Genomic DNA, 16,119 nt, shown 5'->3' with positions numbered 1-16,119 from the left:
CAATTTCAAGCAAATTTAAATTATAACTCAACTCATATTCTTAACAATTTCGAATGACAATAAGTCAACCAAAAATTGGGGATATATTTGGTTTTGTGAACGAAAGAATTCGTCAAAACGTTTCTTTCACTAGTTTGTCAAATCCAGTGATTAATTCATTTTATATTTTGCTTTTTTGGAAAATTTTAGAAGTTAAGCCAAGGTTTTCTTTTCGAAAATTCTTTTGAAGCGTTTTATTATTCTGTTTCGTTATGCAGAATCTTCTTTGTTCATTTTCCAACAATTTCTGCAACACAAAATATTAAAAAACATGTTAGAGATATTAATAATTATTTCTCTGCATTCAAAGCTGAAAGACTGCACTTTTACTCACTGTTTGTGATATTTTGTTTTTCCAAAGTTTTATTGAAATTTTTAATAAAAAGTTCTTGTGAAGCAGATGCAAAAGATGAATACAGTTCTTTGAAAGCAGAATGTTCATATTTTCCTGTTTATGCAAATGGGCATCTCAATTTTAATGAAATTGGAGCCTTTTGCTTTGATTGTGTTTGTAAATTCAATTTTGTATTAAAATGATAATTTTTCTTCTTCATTTTAGGAGCAATGGTTATCTGCAGACGAGCAGAATATGATGGCCATTCTTGGAGATTGCGGGCAGGTTTTTTTTTTTCATTTATTGAATGAGCCGAACTAATTTTGCTTTCTTTCAATATTTGAATGATGGTGACTCAAACTTTCGAAGTCTGTCGGAGCAATGATGGTAAGTGCTGCATTGTTGTTTCTGAATGAAGAAGCGCTGGCCGAGAAATACATGAAGCTGCATAAGTTTTACGTTAATCCAAGCAAAATTCATTCTGATCAAAGTGAAAGTGATCCGGTTTGTGAAAAAAAAAAAAAAAAAAAAAAAAAAAAAAAAAATCGAAGAGAATTTTTTTTTAATTTTGTTGCTAATTTTTTATTGCAAATCTATTATCTTTAAATTTTATTACCATTTCAAAATTTCTATATTTTTCATAAACATCTTTTAATCTTTATTATAATTGTTATTCAGCTTCTTCCATCTCTTCGACTGTACTTGTCCAATTTTGAGCGTTCCCTCCATTTCCCAACAACCTTCCCATTCACACAAACATTGAAGCTCACATCAATCAGTATTTCTTCACTAATATCATCATTATCATCATCTTCTTCTTCTTCCTCTTCCTCCTCCTCCTCTACCTCTTCTTCTTCTTCTTCTTCTTCTTCTTCTTCTCCTCAAACAAACAAAACACCCTCATCCACCACAATCATCTCCCAACACACACAATCTCCTCTTCTTTCTCTGATTACCAGCAGCCACTCACTGCACATCTGCATCTCTCAACTGGGCACTCAACTTTATGATTCAGTCATCCCTGTGAAAAGAGAAGAAAATATTTCTTCGAGTTCTTCTTCTCTTCCTCCTTCTTCTTCTTCTCTCTCATTCTCTTCTATTATTGCTTCTGATAAAAGCCTATTTCTTGCTATTGATGGTGATTTTGTGGTGTCTGTTGCGAATGAAAGTGAAGATCTGTTCAAATTCCATTGCAACACACGATTTGTGGCGACAAATGTGTTTGTGGCGAAGGAAAAGGAGCTGGCAGTGGTTGTGGCTGTGGATATGAGTCCTGATAAGAATAGGATGAGTGGGAGAGAAAGAGAAGGAGAAAGAGAAGGAGAAAGAGAAGGAAAAGAAGGAGGAGAAACAATAGAAGAAGTGTGTTTTGTGATGGAGTTTGGGGGTAAGATTCCACAGCAACTGGAGAAAGATGTGGAAGAGATGAAAGAGATTGAGAAGGAGAGGATGAAAAGAATGTTTGGAGAAGAGTTCAAAGAAGAAGAAGAAAAAGAAAAAGAAAAAGAAGAAGGGTTTCGTAAAGAAGGAAAAGAAGAAGTACAAAAAACAGGTATTGCTTATCTTTACAATCTTTATTTTTGTAGCATTCTGTTTATTTGTTTATTTATTAAATTTTTCATTCATTTATTCATTTATTTCTGTGATGTTGCGTTATCTTATCTGATTTTTCCTCCTCATCCTCAGCATCTGCTTCCTTTTCAACTACAATCTCAAGCAGATCATCTTTCACACCTTCACTAAATGCAACAATTGCTCGTCCATCTTTGTCTCAGACAGATTCAAAATCTTCTTCTTCCTCCTCCTCTTCCTCTTCATCTCCCTCCTCCTCCTCTTCTTCTTCTTCTTCTTTTAATTCTTCTCTTTTGCCAATGAACAACAATGCAGATTATGATGAAACGCTAAAAGCCACATCAACATCTGTGCAATCAATGGGAACAACAATGCAACCTCTTTCTTCCTCTTCTTCCTCTTCTTCTTCTCCTTCCTCTTCTTCCTCTTCTTCCTTCTCTTCTTCTTCTCTTTCCTCTTCCTCTTCCTCTTCATTCAACAACCACACAACCAAAACTTCCTCAAATGACAATCAGCTTTCACTCCTGTCAGTTTCATTGCCCCGTTCTCAATACAATTCATCAAAAGCTGTTAATTCTGTGATTTCTATTGATTCTGTTGATTCTGTTGATTCTGCTTCTTCAACTGCTTCTTCAGATATTTCTTCTTTGAATCAATCGAATAATAATAAAAACAACAACAATAATAATGACAATGATGACAATGGAATAAAACAATGTTTGTCTGATACTTTGCACACAGAAGTTCTAAAAAAGACAATAGATTCATCGTCTTCTTCTTCTTCTTCTTCTCTTTCCTCATCATCTTCTCGTTCTCCTTCTTCTTCTTCTTCCTCTTCTTCTCCAACAACCCCTCGTACTAAATCAAAGATCCCAACATCACTCGACCGTTTGTCTTCCTCTGCTTCTGCTTCCTCTTCTTCTTCTTCTTCTTCTTCCCCTTCCAAAAGAACCTCATCAGTTGTAGATTCCCATTCAGCTGCTCCATTCGCACGCAAACCAAAGCAAGTGCAGATTTCAATGGGAACTCCTCAGAAGCAGATGAAAAGCAACAACAACATTGTTAACAATGTTAATAATAATTCTATTTCTTCTTCTTCTTCTTCTCCTTCTCCTTCTCCTTCTTCTCTTGTTTCCTCTCCTCGTAAATCTCCTGCTCCATTTGCCAAGAAAAGCACACGAACGAGGCAACTTCTGAATGCAAATGAAGAATTGGCTAAGAGAGACACAAATTCTTCTGACTTTAAAGAAATACCTTTGGATTTATCATCAACTTCATCATCATCATCTTCTTCTTCTTCTTCTTCTTCTTCTTCTTCTTCCTCTTCCTCTTCCTCTTCTTTTGAGCTCTCCTTCTCTAATCATCCAATGGGCAGTTCTTCTTCTTCTTCTTCTTCTTCTTCTTTCCCTCAAAAAAGCACCATCACCACTCCAATCAGCCCAACAGTCGCCTCCACTTCTCATTCTTTCACATTCAACAGGGGACTTTCTGATACTTTATCTTCAAATGACTCATTTTCTTCTGTTTCTTCTTTTTCCTCCTCCTCCTCTTCTTCTTCTTCCTCCTCATCCTCTTCTCCAATGACCTCTCCTTCTTTCACTCCTCAATCTCTTTCTCTTTCAACTCCTCCTCTGTCACCTTATCAATCTACTTCTTTTCCTCCTCTTTCTTCTTCATCTTCTTCTTCTTCCTCCTCTTCTTCTTCTTCCCTTTCTTCTTCTTCTTCTCCCCCTTCTCCCCCTTCTCCTTCTCCCTCCCACTCCAAATTCCCCATCGATGCCTCTATCGAATTCCCTCCAATCACTTCTCTTTCTTCTCTTTCCTCTTCTTCTTCTTCTTCTCTTTCTCTTTCTTCTTCTTCTTCTCCATTTGACATGCTTTTGACAGCAGCACAGTTAAGTCAATCTGAACAATGGATGGATCAATTTATGTCTCTTTCTCTTTGCTTAGCCATTGCAAGAAAATTAAGCCACAAAAAAACAGAAGGGAAAACAATGAAAAAAGAATGTGGAGAAGGAGGAGGAAGAGGAGAAGGAAAAGGAGATGAGACTGATAAATACATCGATACTAATTCTTCTTTTATTTCTGTTTGTAATGATAACGATAATGACAATATTACCAATATAACCAATGATTCTAATTCTCCTTTTTCATCCTCCTCTTCCTCTTCCTCTTCTCCCTCTTACTCCATTTCACCAGAATATGACTCAGAAACCCTCCATTCCTGCACCAAACAGCTCCTCTCCCTTTCTTCCTCTCTCGTCGAGTCCCTCCGCTCCACTTTGTCCCGCGGCGCGCTGGCAGCCACCGCTGAAATCTGCCTTCTCCTGCACCCATTCATTGAGAGTGAAATAGAGCCACTGCTGAAGATTGTCTTCAAGAAAGTGCTTGAATCAAGTAGGTTTATCGAGAACGGCGTGGATTCTGTGCTGGCTGCTGTGTATGGCGACTCGAATTTGACAAGTTGCTCGTTTTTGCTGAGGTGCTTGTGCAAATTGTGGGTGTTTCAGACACACAAAGCAGCAGCTGTAAGGCTGAGAGTAATCAGATTCACTGCGTTTGGGCTGGCACATCTGCCGGTTCCGAAGATGTTGATTGCATCTTCTTCTTCTTCTACTACTACTACTTCTTCTTCTTCTGTTTCTTCCTCCTCTTCCTCTAATTCTTCTTCTTCTCCTTCTTCACTCGATCTCTTCAAATGGAAAGATTTCCCTCTTCTCCTCCAGTGTATCTTGCGTGGTGTCACTGATGCCTCACCCGACTGCAGAGAAGACGGGAGACGTGCTCTGTTTGAACTCTGCAGAAGGATCCCTGCCTGTACGCAGGTTCGAATCCCAGCGGAGGCAAATTCTTCTTCATTCTCTTTGGAGCCAGCAGATGTTTGGATTCCCCGTTTCATCACTAAACAGGATGAGAAAGCAGCTCTGTTAAAAGCAGCAGCTGAAGTGCAGCGCGATCCAATGAAATATTCTGTATATTCACCGCCGCATTTGCTACATGGCTCGGCGTCACCTCATTTTCGGATCCTGTCAGCGGCATATTCTTCATCTTCTCCTTCTGCTTCTTCGACTTCACCTGCCTCTTCCTTTAGAAGTTTTAGAACTTCTGCAACTTCTCCAAAGCAAGCAACCAGATTAGCAACATCGCCTCAATCGAAAACCCGCTCAGGAGTTACAATTGTTGTTGCAACACCAAAGAAAAAGTGAACAATTAGAAATCATTTCAATAATTTTTTTTTCTATTTCATCTGTTGAATTTGAAATAACACCATCTTAAAGCTTTAATTTTTTTTTTCAATTTGTTAAAAATGTGTTGTTTAAAATCTATAGATTTTATTCAATTATCATTGTTATTCTTTTGTTGCAGTGTCCGATATTATTCAATTATTCAATTGAAATGAAAATTTTTGAAGATCTGAAACCATCACATTTTTGATTTATTCTGGAAATCAAATCTTTTTGTTGTTGAGAAATAATTAAATGCAAATAGAGCAAGAAAGCGATCCTATTCGCGAAGATACAATATTTGTGCATTTCCCAGATAATTCTGTTCATAGTTTTCCATCAGGAATTCATGTAAGCTCAATTATTTCCGCAGAAAAATTCCCCGCTTCGAAAACGCCAATTGTTGCTTGCTATATTAATTCTGAATTAAAACGTTTGTTGCATATTTTCTTTTGCTTTGGTTAAATATATATTTTTTTCAGAGATGAATTTTAAAGTTAATACAAACGTAAGAAGTATTTTGCCTGTCCATTTAGATACACCTTTAGGAAGTGATATTTATCGGAAGACTTTGGCATTTGTTTTGGAAATGGCATTTCAAAAAGTTGAACCAAATAGACGACTTGAGATAGGCCATTCTTTAGGAGCTGCATATTTCTTTGAAGCAAAATCTCAAGACGAGTCACCGTTATCCATCGAATCTCTCAACAAAATAGATGATGAAATGAAGAGTATTATTTCTTCCTCATTCCCCATCATTAAAACTCAAATTACATGGAAGGATGCGATTTTGTATTTCACATCAAAAAATATGTCCCGTTCTCTTTCTTTTGTAACCCAAAAAAACACAGCAATGATATCTGTTTCTTCCTGTAACCAATTTGTATCACTTTGTCATGGCATTCTTCTTCCAAATACGAATCTTCTTTCACGCTATGAATTATTGAAATATGGAAGCGAAAATGGATTTTTACTTCGTTTTCCTCACACATCAACTCCTTCAATAATTGATCCATTCGTTGATCAGCCAAAAATCTTTTCAACGTTTGTTGAGAGCAAAAAATGGGGCAGGACGTTTAATGTTAGCTCAGTCGGGGATTTGAACAAACTCGTTTTAGACAATTCTGTTCAGAAGATAAGGCAATACATTCTTCTATGCGAAACTTTGCATGATCGCAAAATGGTTGAGATAGCAACCGCAGCTACGAGCAACGAGAATTGCAAGCTGATACTGATCGCAGGACCTTCCTCTTCAGGTAAAACCACATTTGCACGTAAGCTGTGTGTACATCTGCGAGTTCTGGGAAAAGATCCGTTTTGCTTGTCGTTGGACGACTTCTACAACGAGCTCGAAGACTGCCCCAAGGATGCCTCTGGTGAATACGACTTTGAGTCGCTCGAAGCGCTGGATGTGAAGCTTATCAATGAAACGCTGAGTGATTTGATTGCCTTGAAAGAAGTGCAAATTCCGGTGTACAACTTTAAGACCAACAAAAAGGAAAGAGGAAAAATTGTGCAGCTGAAGCCGAACTCGATCATTGTGGTGGAAGGCATCCACGGACTGAACGACCGGCTGACACCGATGATTCCCGCTGAGCAAAAATACAAGATCTTCATCTCTGCTCTGACACAGCTGACGCTGGATGAGCTGCACCGTGTTCCGACGACTGATAATCGGCTGGTACGGCGGATGGTGAGAGACTACCAATTCAGAGGGACGTCGGGCGAAGAGACGATTCTGCGGTGGCCCGCTGTGCGTGCGGGGGAAGAAAAGCACATTTTCCCGTTTCAAAACAGCGCAGACATAATCTTCAACTCGGCGCTGGATTATGAAATGTGCGCGCTTCGGACGATAGCTGAGCCGCTGCTGCGCCGTCTGCTGCCTTCTTCTCCTGTTTATCTCGAAGCCCAGCGCATTCTGAGCTTCGTGCGCTGCTTTGAGCCGCTGGAGACTTCTCATATTCCTATCAATTCGATTCTGAGAGAATTTATTGGTGGATCATCATTTGCCGATGGCTGAATTAAGAGAAATGGAAGGGTTATGAAAAAGCATTGATATTTAGAAAAAGAATAGTTCGTGCAATCAAAACGCAAATTATTTTTGAATATATGCCAATTTTTTACAAATTTTTATTGATTAAAATGAATTTCGCATGGAGCATAATTTTTGGAGTCAATATTTTGTTTAGAATTTAAAAATCATTGAAATAGATTCTGTCGAGCTAACTTCTTTCAATTTTTCTTTTCTGCAAACAAATTCATTAATAATATCAAACCAAAGTTATTTACGCAAAGAGATGAAGAAATGAGAAAGAGTGAAATAAGTGAGTGATTATTTAAGAAATCATGTCTTTTTTCGAGGAGTAGTTGGTTTTTTAACCCATTATCATGAAATTGATTCCATCGAAAAATTTTGCCTTTAGCATTGAAAGAAAACTTTTTCAAAACGTGCAAAAGAATAGAATGAGAGTTGACTTCAACAAAAAGACTGTTTTTTTTTTTTTTTTTTTTTTTTTTTTTTTTTTTTTTTTTTTTTTTTTTCGAAAACGTAATCGTAATATCATTTTTTTTTGTGAGGAAACATCGGACATCAAAAAGAATCAGCCATGAAAGATATAGTTGATAATTTTGAAATTTATATTTTCTTGGAAATTTGTATTTTGGAGCAATTTTATTTTATTTTCACAAATATAAAACGCATTATATATTTTTGGGCATACTGCAACTAAAAGCACATCAGTTATTTTTCACAATTTAATCGTTCCAAGAAAAAATAGAAGTTATATAAGTTAATTATAATCCCTTTGTTATGAAAGCATGAAAAAATTTCAAAAAAACTTGAAATTGAGAAAGTTAATTTAAAAAACAAAAAATATTGATCCTATGATCACTTTGATCAGAAATTTTCAGATATTTAATTCTCGCGAAATAAGGCTTTTCTGAATGTTAAAATAGTATTTTTTCAAAGACATCTAACGAATAAATGCATATATTACGAAAATGAGACAAAATTTGAGGATAAATAAAAAAGTGTGTTTGTAACTCTTATCGTTTTCTATTTTTTTCCCTTTTTAAAAACTTCATTGTCTATAAATCCATTTATTTCAGACATATAAACTATACTCTATAAAACTGTTAACTTAAAGAACAGAATAATAAAAATAAATGAATATTTTAAGGTTTCATTGATGTCCTTCAAGTTTCATAATGCCATTTTTGTTGTCTTGTGAACGAGTGGGCCTTGAATAAAAAAGAATACTCCCATAAAACAGGTGTTGAAGATTGCGATTGTTCTACCCGAAAAAATAATGAAATAAAAAATGGAGAAAGAGCGATTTGTGATGTGAAATAGCTATTAAAACAGTGAAAGATTTATGCTGTTCAATGAAAATAAGCATGAAATTTCCGATATTAAATAAAACTGGAAGACAAAGAATTCAATGATGAAATAAAAATTTAAAAAAATCCTTTGATATATATGTGAACAAAAAACATATAATAAAAAGCATTGAGAGCAAATACAAAATATAAAAACCAACATTTATCTCTATTTTTTTGTTGGCCATGAGCTTGCGTCAAGCCTTGGCCAGTTGAACATTAAAAGGTTGGGGAAAAAAAAATAGCTCGAAGAAATAGTACTTCCCTACAATAAGTTAGAAGAAAGCTGCTCATCAAGCATTGTCTCCAACTCTTTCATATACTCCTTATTTGTATCTTTTCTTTTTGTTTTATTTGCAGAGTCGTGAAAAACAGTTGTAACTTTCTTTTGAACTTTTCTTCCGCACGGCCAGTTAACATTGATTAACATTTCAAATACAGGCATAACATTTCCAAAGTATCCAAAATACACCAAAGTTCCTCCAAGAGATGAAAAAAACATGACCCATGTAATCTTCATTGAGTGTTGAGTAATTACAACATTATTATCTAACTTCAAAATAATATTCATACCAAATCCCATACTGTTATAGAAATCGTATTCATTTGTTGTTGATCCTTTATCAAAGGAAATGTGGTTGATGAGATGTCCATTTTTTTGATCATAAGCTTTGAAAGTTATGTTTCTTCGATATATCGAATTTTTCAATTCCAGTGTCACATTTGTTGAGCGATAACCACTAAAAACACTCGTTTCATCTGCAACAACAATTTCTTCTATTGAAGATTTGTAATTGTAAGGTGTAAACTTTAATGGATGTGTTTTGTTTTGTTCAGGAATTGCAGAGTCAAGAGAGGCATATACTTTTATTGCCCTGCAGGTTGCTTCTCTCTCTGACGAAAACATCGAGAAGAAATGAGCAAATGAATTGTCAACAACAAAAGATTTGAAGCTTGCATCGATTTTTATTGTGCAGTCTCTCGTTTCGGGATAAAAAGTGTTAATGGATTCACTTTGCGAACAAACAGGATTGAATAGTAGCTGTGTATTGCCATTTGAATCATAGCTATCTATTGAAAAAATTTACAAAATACATAAAAGAAAAAACATCATTTAAATCAAAAATTCAAATCAAACTGACGGGATCGTACATTGTCTTTCCAAGTCCGAGATTTGGAGAACATTCTCCTGACACGTTGCTTGAATTATCTGAACTATCAACACATTTGCCAGAGTAGTTGATAAGTGTTATATTGACCAAAAACATTTTATTTGAAATATTTTTGAAATTTGCTTTTTCTTCAATTGATGCATCGGCTGTTGTTTTTGTTTCCTCTATTCCGAACATTGCATATCCAAAAATAGTAGAAAGTGATGCACCAAAAACGAAAAAAAGGCCAATAATTGACACAAAGCCTCCAAATGTTGTCTTTTTAATCTGTTTTGTTGTCTTATGTGTTTGTGGATCAAGCGAATCTACATATTTATTCGAATATCCATCAAGCATCCACATATATTTCTTTGATGGAAGACAGAGAAGAATCAAAGCAAGAATTGCACCAATTACGGTGAGTCCTACGTAACAGATAATGTTATAGGATAATATCATATGTGATGGAATTTTATAAATTTGTGGTTGAGTTGTTTTTGAATAATCAGCAGTCGGAAGTGTATTATTGTTTGATGTAGAACCAATTGGGCAGTATTGTTCTTTATCACAGTATTTTTGGCGCTTCAGACCTGGTGCATCAGAGAAACAACCTGCTTTAACAATCTGACATTCAAATCCTTGAGCTCCTCTCCAAACACTGTATGTTCCAGGAGGGCAAGGTGTACAATTTGTACTCCCATAATCATTTGAATAAGTTCCTTCAGGGCAAAAGTCACAATCTTCTTTCTTCTTATATGAGCCTGGTGAACAAGTTATAAATTCATCACTAATTGCTATTTTTCGAAATGTGTCGAATGCAGTTGGCATTATTGTTCCTCCTTCGCTTGTTTGCCTTCCACCAAAGCAATAAACACTTTTATTGAAAACTGTGCAGCCTGCTTCAACAACATCAAGATGACTTCCATCTGATAAGAACGTTCCATTGTCTTCAATCAAAGAAGCATTTCCATCTCCATCAAATTCCACGATCTTAAAAGTGTCCATTGCTCTATTTCCTATTCTTCCTCCAAACATCAACACTTTATTATCAAAAGGTAATGATTTTCCATCTTGATAATGAAAGATATTATAAAAATCTTCATTTTCAATAAATATTGAAGGATTTGAAATGTTATTTTTCAGAAAATCAGATAGATTCATTGATTGATATCCTCGAAAAGGTGTTGCTCCTTGAACTCCACCAACAAAAACAAGAAGTTCTGTTTGAGTTGACATGTTATTGCTATTTTTGACATTTGCGTTTCTGATTCGTAAAAATTTTTTTTCTTTTGAATTCATTGTTTCACTTATTCTCTTATCCGCTGAAATACTCTGGTTTATTGAATATTGATGGAGACCAATATCGCATTGCTTGATCGAATTGTTTGCTTTGCTTGAATCGTTTATTCTCAAAACAAATACAGAATTTTGAAATGAAACGGCTGGTATTGTTGCGGTAACCCATTGATCCTGTTGAAAGTAGAAAAAACCACAAACAGTGTAGTCCAATCCGTACGCAGTTCTTCCTCCAATGAACAGCAAAACATTTTCGAAAATGGTTATCGCCGATCCATAAACAGGTGTTGGCTTTTGAATTGAATTCTTCCCCAATTGTTTCCATGTCTCTGTGAAAAAAGAAAATTCCCACAACTCATTTGACGGTTCGATTTTTCCTGTCTGAGGATTCGGCCCCAATCCTCCAAATATTAGCAGGCGACCTTTATCAAAACAATATGAAGCAAGTTCTCTTGCGGGAGGTGTTTCAGATTTTTCTCTCGGAACAACTCTTCTCCACTCGCCATCTGTAAGTGAGATTATATAAAAATCGTTAAAAATTTCTCCAGTCGAAGGATCACGACCTCCAAATACAAAAAATGATTCCTTCATGTAGCCCACAATTGAATTCACTCGTGGAGTAGGTGCATAGTCAAACACATGAATTAAAGTTTCAAATGGATCCTCTGATTCATTTGATGGAAATTTCAGATTCTTTTTGTGAAAAGAATAGTATTCACCTTCCGTGTTTGAAAAAGAAGTTTCATTGTTGGAATTCAATATTCTCTTTCCAAATTTAGATTTTTTTCCCACTGTTTCTTCGGAATATGCCTTTTTGTTTGAAACATTCAAAGACAAGAAATCTTTCTTCACCTTAATTAGATCCGCATTAATGTAACCAAGTCCTCTTCCCCCGAAAACAAAAAGATTTCCTTCTTTGTCAACTGCGCATCCACAATCTGTCCTTTGAAAAGGATGGTCATCATCGAATTTTATTTCTTTGAATCTTACGGTATTATATTTATCGTAGCTTCCAATGACGCTTCTACAATCAAGAATGAGCAATGAATCTGATTCATTGAATATGTTGTTTGAAACCCTTCCACCAAATATGTAAATATATGCTTCTCTTTCATTAAGGAATGTTGCATAACCAAAATTGGATCGAGAATCTGGAATGTCACTTCCATCCTCATCCTTTTCAGAAAATTTCACCTCTTCCCAAACAGGGTAAGTATTATCGATTTTTGCTCTGAACATTTTCAATTTTGTTGTAATGTTACTTCCTGTATCTCCTCCGAAAACAATAGCAGATCCATTGGATACCAACATTCCTGCGCCACTGCAGGGTTCAGGCCCTATCCCTCCTGAGTTAATTTTCAGTTCTCTCCACTGTTTTGCTTGAACGTCAAACTCCCATAGATCATTAAGAAGACCCGATGTACTGATTCCTCCAAAAATATACAGCTTATTCCCATCTGTTGCATATGCCATTGAATGTCTTGCCTCAGGAGTTTTATTTCCTTCATTCACTTCTTTCCATTTCTGTGATGAAAAATCAAATTCCCAAAGTTTATTTGAAATTCCAGTTTCTTTCCATCCTCCCCATATAAAAAATGTTTCATTTACTCTAAACTGAGCAAAATACTTGACTAATGGTCTTTCATTTTCGCTTGCCATGTGAAAACGTGAAATAAACAATGGATTTGTCTTTATCACAAATGCATCGGATAATAAATGGTTGTCAAATGATGATCCTCCATAAACAAAAAAGTGTGAAATGTTATCCTTTTCAAAATATTGAAAAAATGGAGAATATCTAGGATTTATTTGAGAGCCATACGGTGGAAATGTTGTAATAGATTTGACAATTTGTTTATGCCTTTCGCAATTTCCGATATTAATGAATACTTGGAACAACAACGAAAAAAGCATGTTTTCCTTTTTTGATCTGAAACAGATCTTTTTTGATAATGGGATGAAAAACTGTTAAAGAATATTCATTATGCAATTCATCTTTTGACTGTCTTTTTTCGTTATTCATAATTCTTTTATATTATAAAAAAAATTCAAATTAGTATAATTATCATGTTTATAATTTTTGAAAAGAATTTCTTTCACACGTGAAAAGAGTTTTTTCATCATTAATATATTCAGTGGTTTATATGTTTTGAGAATTTTGAATAATAACAATACTGCACCTATCAAATAGGAAATTTTGGGGCAAGACCTGAATAGGGTCAGAAATTTATCGGTACCCAAAAAATAAATCGGGACCTAAATTTTGTTGCTCACAGGAGCATTTTTCGAAAAAAATAAATAATAGAATATATTCAAATCATTTTTATATACTATGCCAGAAAATATTTTTAATTTTTTTTATTTCTGTAAATAGATCTGGAATTTTTTGTTTTATTTTTTAGATCAAAGACTTGCTCATATTTTCACGAGCTTTTTGTTTTGATTGTTTTGAGCTATATCATTGTAAATTAACTGAACTTATTAATGCTTTTGGTAATTTTTCATTGTTAAACACTTCGATTTTTTATTACTTTTTTTATTTCTCAAAATTTCAATAAATAGAAGATTTTATTGGAAAAAGGAGATTTTTTGTTTTAAAAAAAGTCGAAATATGTAAATTATCGACAAATAATGGTTATCAGAAAAAGAAAATTTTGAATTTTAAATGATCGAAATTAGAATTCAAAAAAACCTGTTTTTGTGTATTTTAGCATTTTCTGCTTCAAATCACATTCTTTCATTTCAAAATCTTTGTAACGTACATAACAATCATTTTTTCAACTTTTCTTTAACACGAAAAACCATGACAATTTCAAACTCTGCTATTGTTTCTAATTTTGTCAAAAAATCGTGAAATGGAAAAAAAATTAAAAAAACGAAGTGTTTAACAATGAAAAATAACCAAAATTATAAAGAAGTTAAGTTTATAAACAATAACAACACTTAAAAATCTCAAAACAAAAAGCTCGTGAAAATATGAGCAAGTCTTTGATCTAAAAAAATAAAACTAAAAACACCAGATCTTTTCACAAAATTTTAAATATGAAAAAATATTTTCAGAACTAGTATATTATAATATATAAAAAATTTTCTATTATCTATTTTTTTCTTAAAGTGCTCTTGAGAGTCAGAAAATTTAGGTCCCGATAAAAAAAAGGGGATATGATAAATAACTGACACTATATGTGAACGTCTGGAATTTGTTTATTTTTGTTTTAAACGATTTGTGTGATTTTTTTTTGATATCATAAAAAATATGCTATTTTATATTTGTTATTATGTTATTATCATCTCCAAATTTTTTTGGGAAAATGGTCCAATATATTGGTGATTCTTTTTGAAATCATAACTTTTTTCGGGATTCAAATTTTTCAAAGGTTGTTTGTCACTGTGAAGAAATTTTGAATTTTATTTGTGGTTTTATCTCAACTGGATAAAATATTAATGTTTATTTTCAAAAAAAAAAAAAAAAAATAAATAAATAAATAAATAAAAAAAATAAAAATAAAATAAAAAAAAAAAAATGAATATGTCTTCAATAAACCTTTTCATTTTTTGTGTTCTTTTGTTGATGTGGGTGATTATTTTTGAAATCATATATTTTTCGTGGTATTTATTTTTCAAAGATTGTTAGCCTTTGGGAAGAGATTTTGTATTCAAATGCAAAAATTATCACAACAGTTTTAATAACAATTGTTTTAGCACTAATAAAGAGGTTGATGTGTATTATTAGTCTTTTCGTTTTTCAGCACACTTTTTGAGATGTTTGTGGGAAATTTTCGAACCTAAATTTTTGATTGAAGAAATATGTTTTCAAAAATAATCACCCAATATAAAAGTTAAATTTACGAGCCGAAAATTCTGAAAGAAAAAAATATGCTTTCAAAAAAAAAAATCACTCATATAATTATTATTATTTGAAAAAAGTTCATTTTCAAGAATTTATTAGTTTTATCAAACAAGTAAAAAATGTCTTTATCACACAGAATGTTCATAAAAACACCAATTTATAAACTCAACGATATTTTTTCTCATGAAATGGGTGCATGGCAATGGTATTTCGAAAAATTGTTGGATGGAGAAGCTCCAGAATGCAGACACGATAAATGCCAAATGGCACAATCTTTTTGAAAAGTCGGAAAACTTTAATTTCGAACCCACAAAAGATCACAAATTCGAATACTCAATTTTTTGGCAATTTTTGTCTCTTATCATACACAACATTTTCATAACATTATTCTCAAATGATTTATAGCATTAGAACAAATCACAAACATTATCCATATTTAAATTTTATAATGTTTCAGTGATCAATATGAACAATAATCTTAAAAAGATTGATTATAGAACATAAGCACTTCATAAACATTGAGAACGTTTATAGAAATTAATTTATCTTAAAGCAGAATGGATTAATATCTCGTTAAAATTCTTTGCAATCAGCCAAATTTTAAAGTTTGACAAAGCGATGAATGTTGTTTATTTCACAAACCAATCACGAAAATTTTTAATTGAATAATGTAACATTCCTTTTCTTGTTGTTTTCAATTCATTTTTGGCTTTATTTGTTATGAAATCAATATACATTGTTATTATTAAGCGAAAACTGTGATATGATGAATTTTATATGAAATAATGAAATAATAAAGGAAATAAAATTAAGAATTACAAATTTGAAAATACATGTGGGAATATTTCTATACTCAAACAATTGTGCCAATCATGGAAATTGCCTTTCTAATTGTGTGCGAATTTGTGTTCATTGTTTTATTGGAACCTCCAATCCACAGAAAATTTTTAATAAACAATTAATCGAAAAGCATTTATTTTCATCTTCTTCTTCCTATTCCACTTTCTTTTCCTCTCCTTTACCTATACACTTTCTGCAGACGAACCCATTGATGATACCAAACCAGTGAACGTAAGCGTTACCGAAATATTCCTTAATAAACACGATCTTGATGACGATGATCCTGCAAAAAATGATGATGGGGAAGTGCTAGTGAGGGAAATACTCAAATACTCACTCAATTTGCTGTACAAATTGTTCTTTTCCTCTCTTTTTCTTTTTCTTTCTCTTTTTCTTTCTTTCACTGCACCTTCGCTGCACTCTACTTCACCACCG

General features: G+C 33.5%; 3 protein-coding genes across 3 annotated transcripts; 2 read left to right on the top strand and 1 right to left on the bottom strand.

Annotated features, from left to right (window-relative positions):
* Positions 1 to 53: 53 nt before the first annotated feature.
* On the top strand, positions 54 to 5,151 carry MONOS_7514 (uncharacterized protein; the record flags this gene model as incomplete). Its single annotated transcript, XM_067877846.1, has 8 exons — positions 54 to 132; positions 190 to 202; positions 258 to 374; positions 426 to 546; positions 599 to 658; positions 743 to 877; positions 1,052 to 1,925; positions 2,060 to 5,151. 8 exons carry the CDS (start codon positions 54 to 56, stop codon positions 5,149 to 5,151), a joined length of 4,491 nt encoding a protein of 1,496 aa, XP_067732326.1.
* A 222-nt stretch (positions 5,152 to 5,373) lies between these two features.
* Positions 5,374 to 7,390, top strand: MONOS_7515 (Uridine kinase). Its single transcript, XM_067877847.1, has 2 exons — positions 5,374 to 5,602; positions 5,652 to 7,390. The coding sequence occupies exons 1-2, from the start codon at positions 5,425 to 5,427 to the stop codon at positions 7,187 to 7,189; spliced, it is 1,716 nt and encodes a 571-aa protein (XP_067732325.1). The 5' UTR covers positions 5,374 to 5,424; the 3' UTR covers positions 7,190 to 7,390.
* Positions 7,391 to 8,812: 1,422 nt separating this feature from the next.
* On the bottom strand, positions 8,813 to 12,653 carry MONOS_7516 (putative member of the kelch motif protein family; the record flags this gene model as incomplete). The annotated part of the gene is made up of 3 exons (XM_067877848.1): positions 8,813 to 9,618; positions 9,686 to 10,768; positions 11,189 to 12,653. 3 exons carry the CDS (start codon positions 12,651 to 12,653, stop codon positions 8,813 to 8,815), a joined length of 3,354 nt encoding a protein of 1,117 aa, XP_067732324.1.
* Positions 12,654 to 16,119: the final 3,466 nt, after the last annotated feature.

The sequence above is a fragment of the Monocercomonoides exilis genome, assembly GCF_001643675.1.
Source record: "Monocercomonoides exilis strain PA203 chromosome Unknown scaffold9-1957334, whole genome shotgun sequence".
Lineage (NCBI taxonomy): Eukaryota > Preaxostyla > Oxymonadida > Polymastigidae > Monocercomonoides > Monocercomonoides exilis.
Note: the sequence above shows the minus strand (reverse complement) of the source record. Positions and strands in the feature narration are given on the sequence as shown.

Bases quoted from the DNA above. Each gene is read 5' to 3' on its own strand.
- MONOS_7515 (XM_067877847.1), top strand. From the start codon at position 5,425: ATGCAAATAGAGCAAGAAAGCGATCCTATTCGCGAAGATACAATATTT. The intron at 5,603-5,651 runs GTTTGTTGCATA...TATTTTTTTCAG, and splicing joins TATTAATTCTGAATTAAAAC to AGATGAATTTTAAAGTTAAT.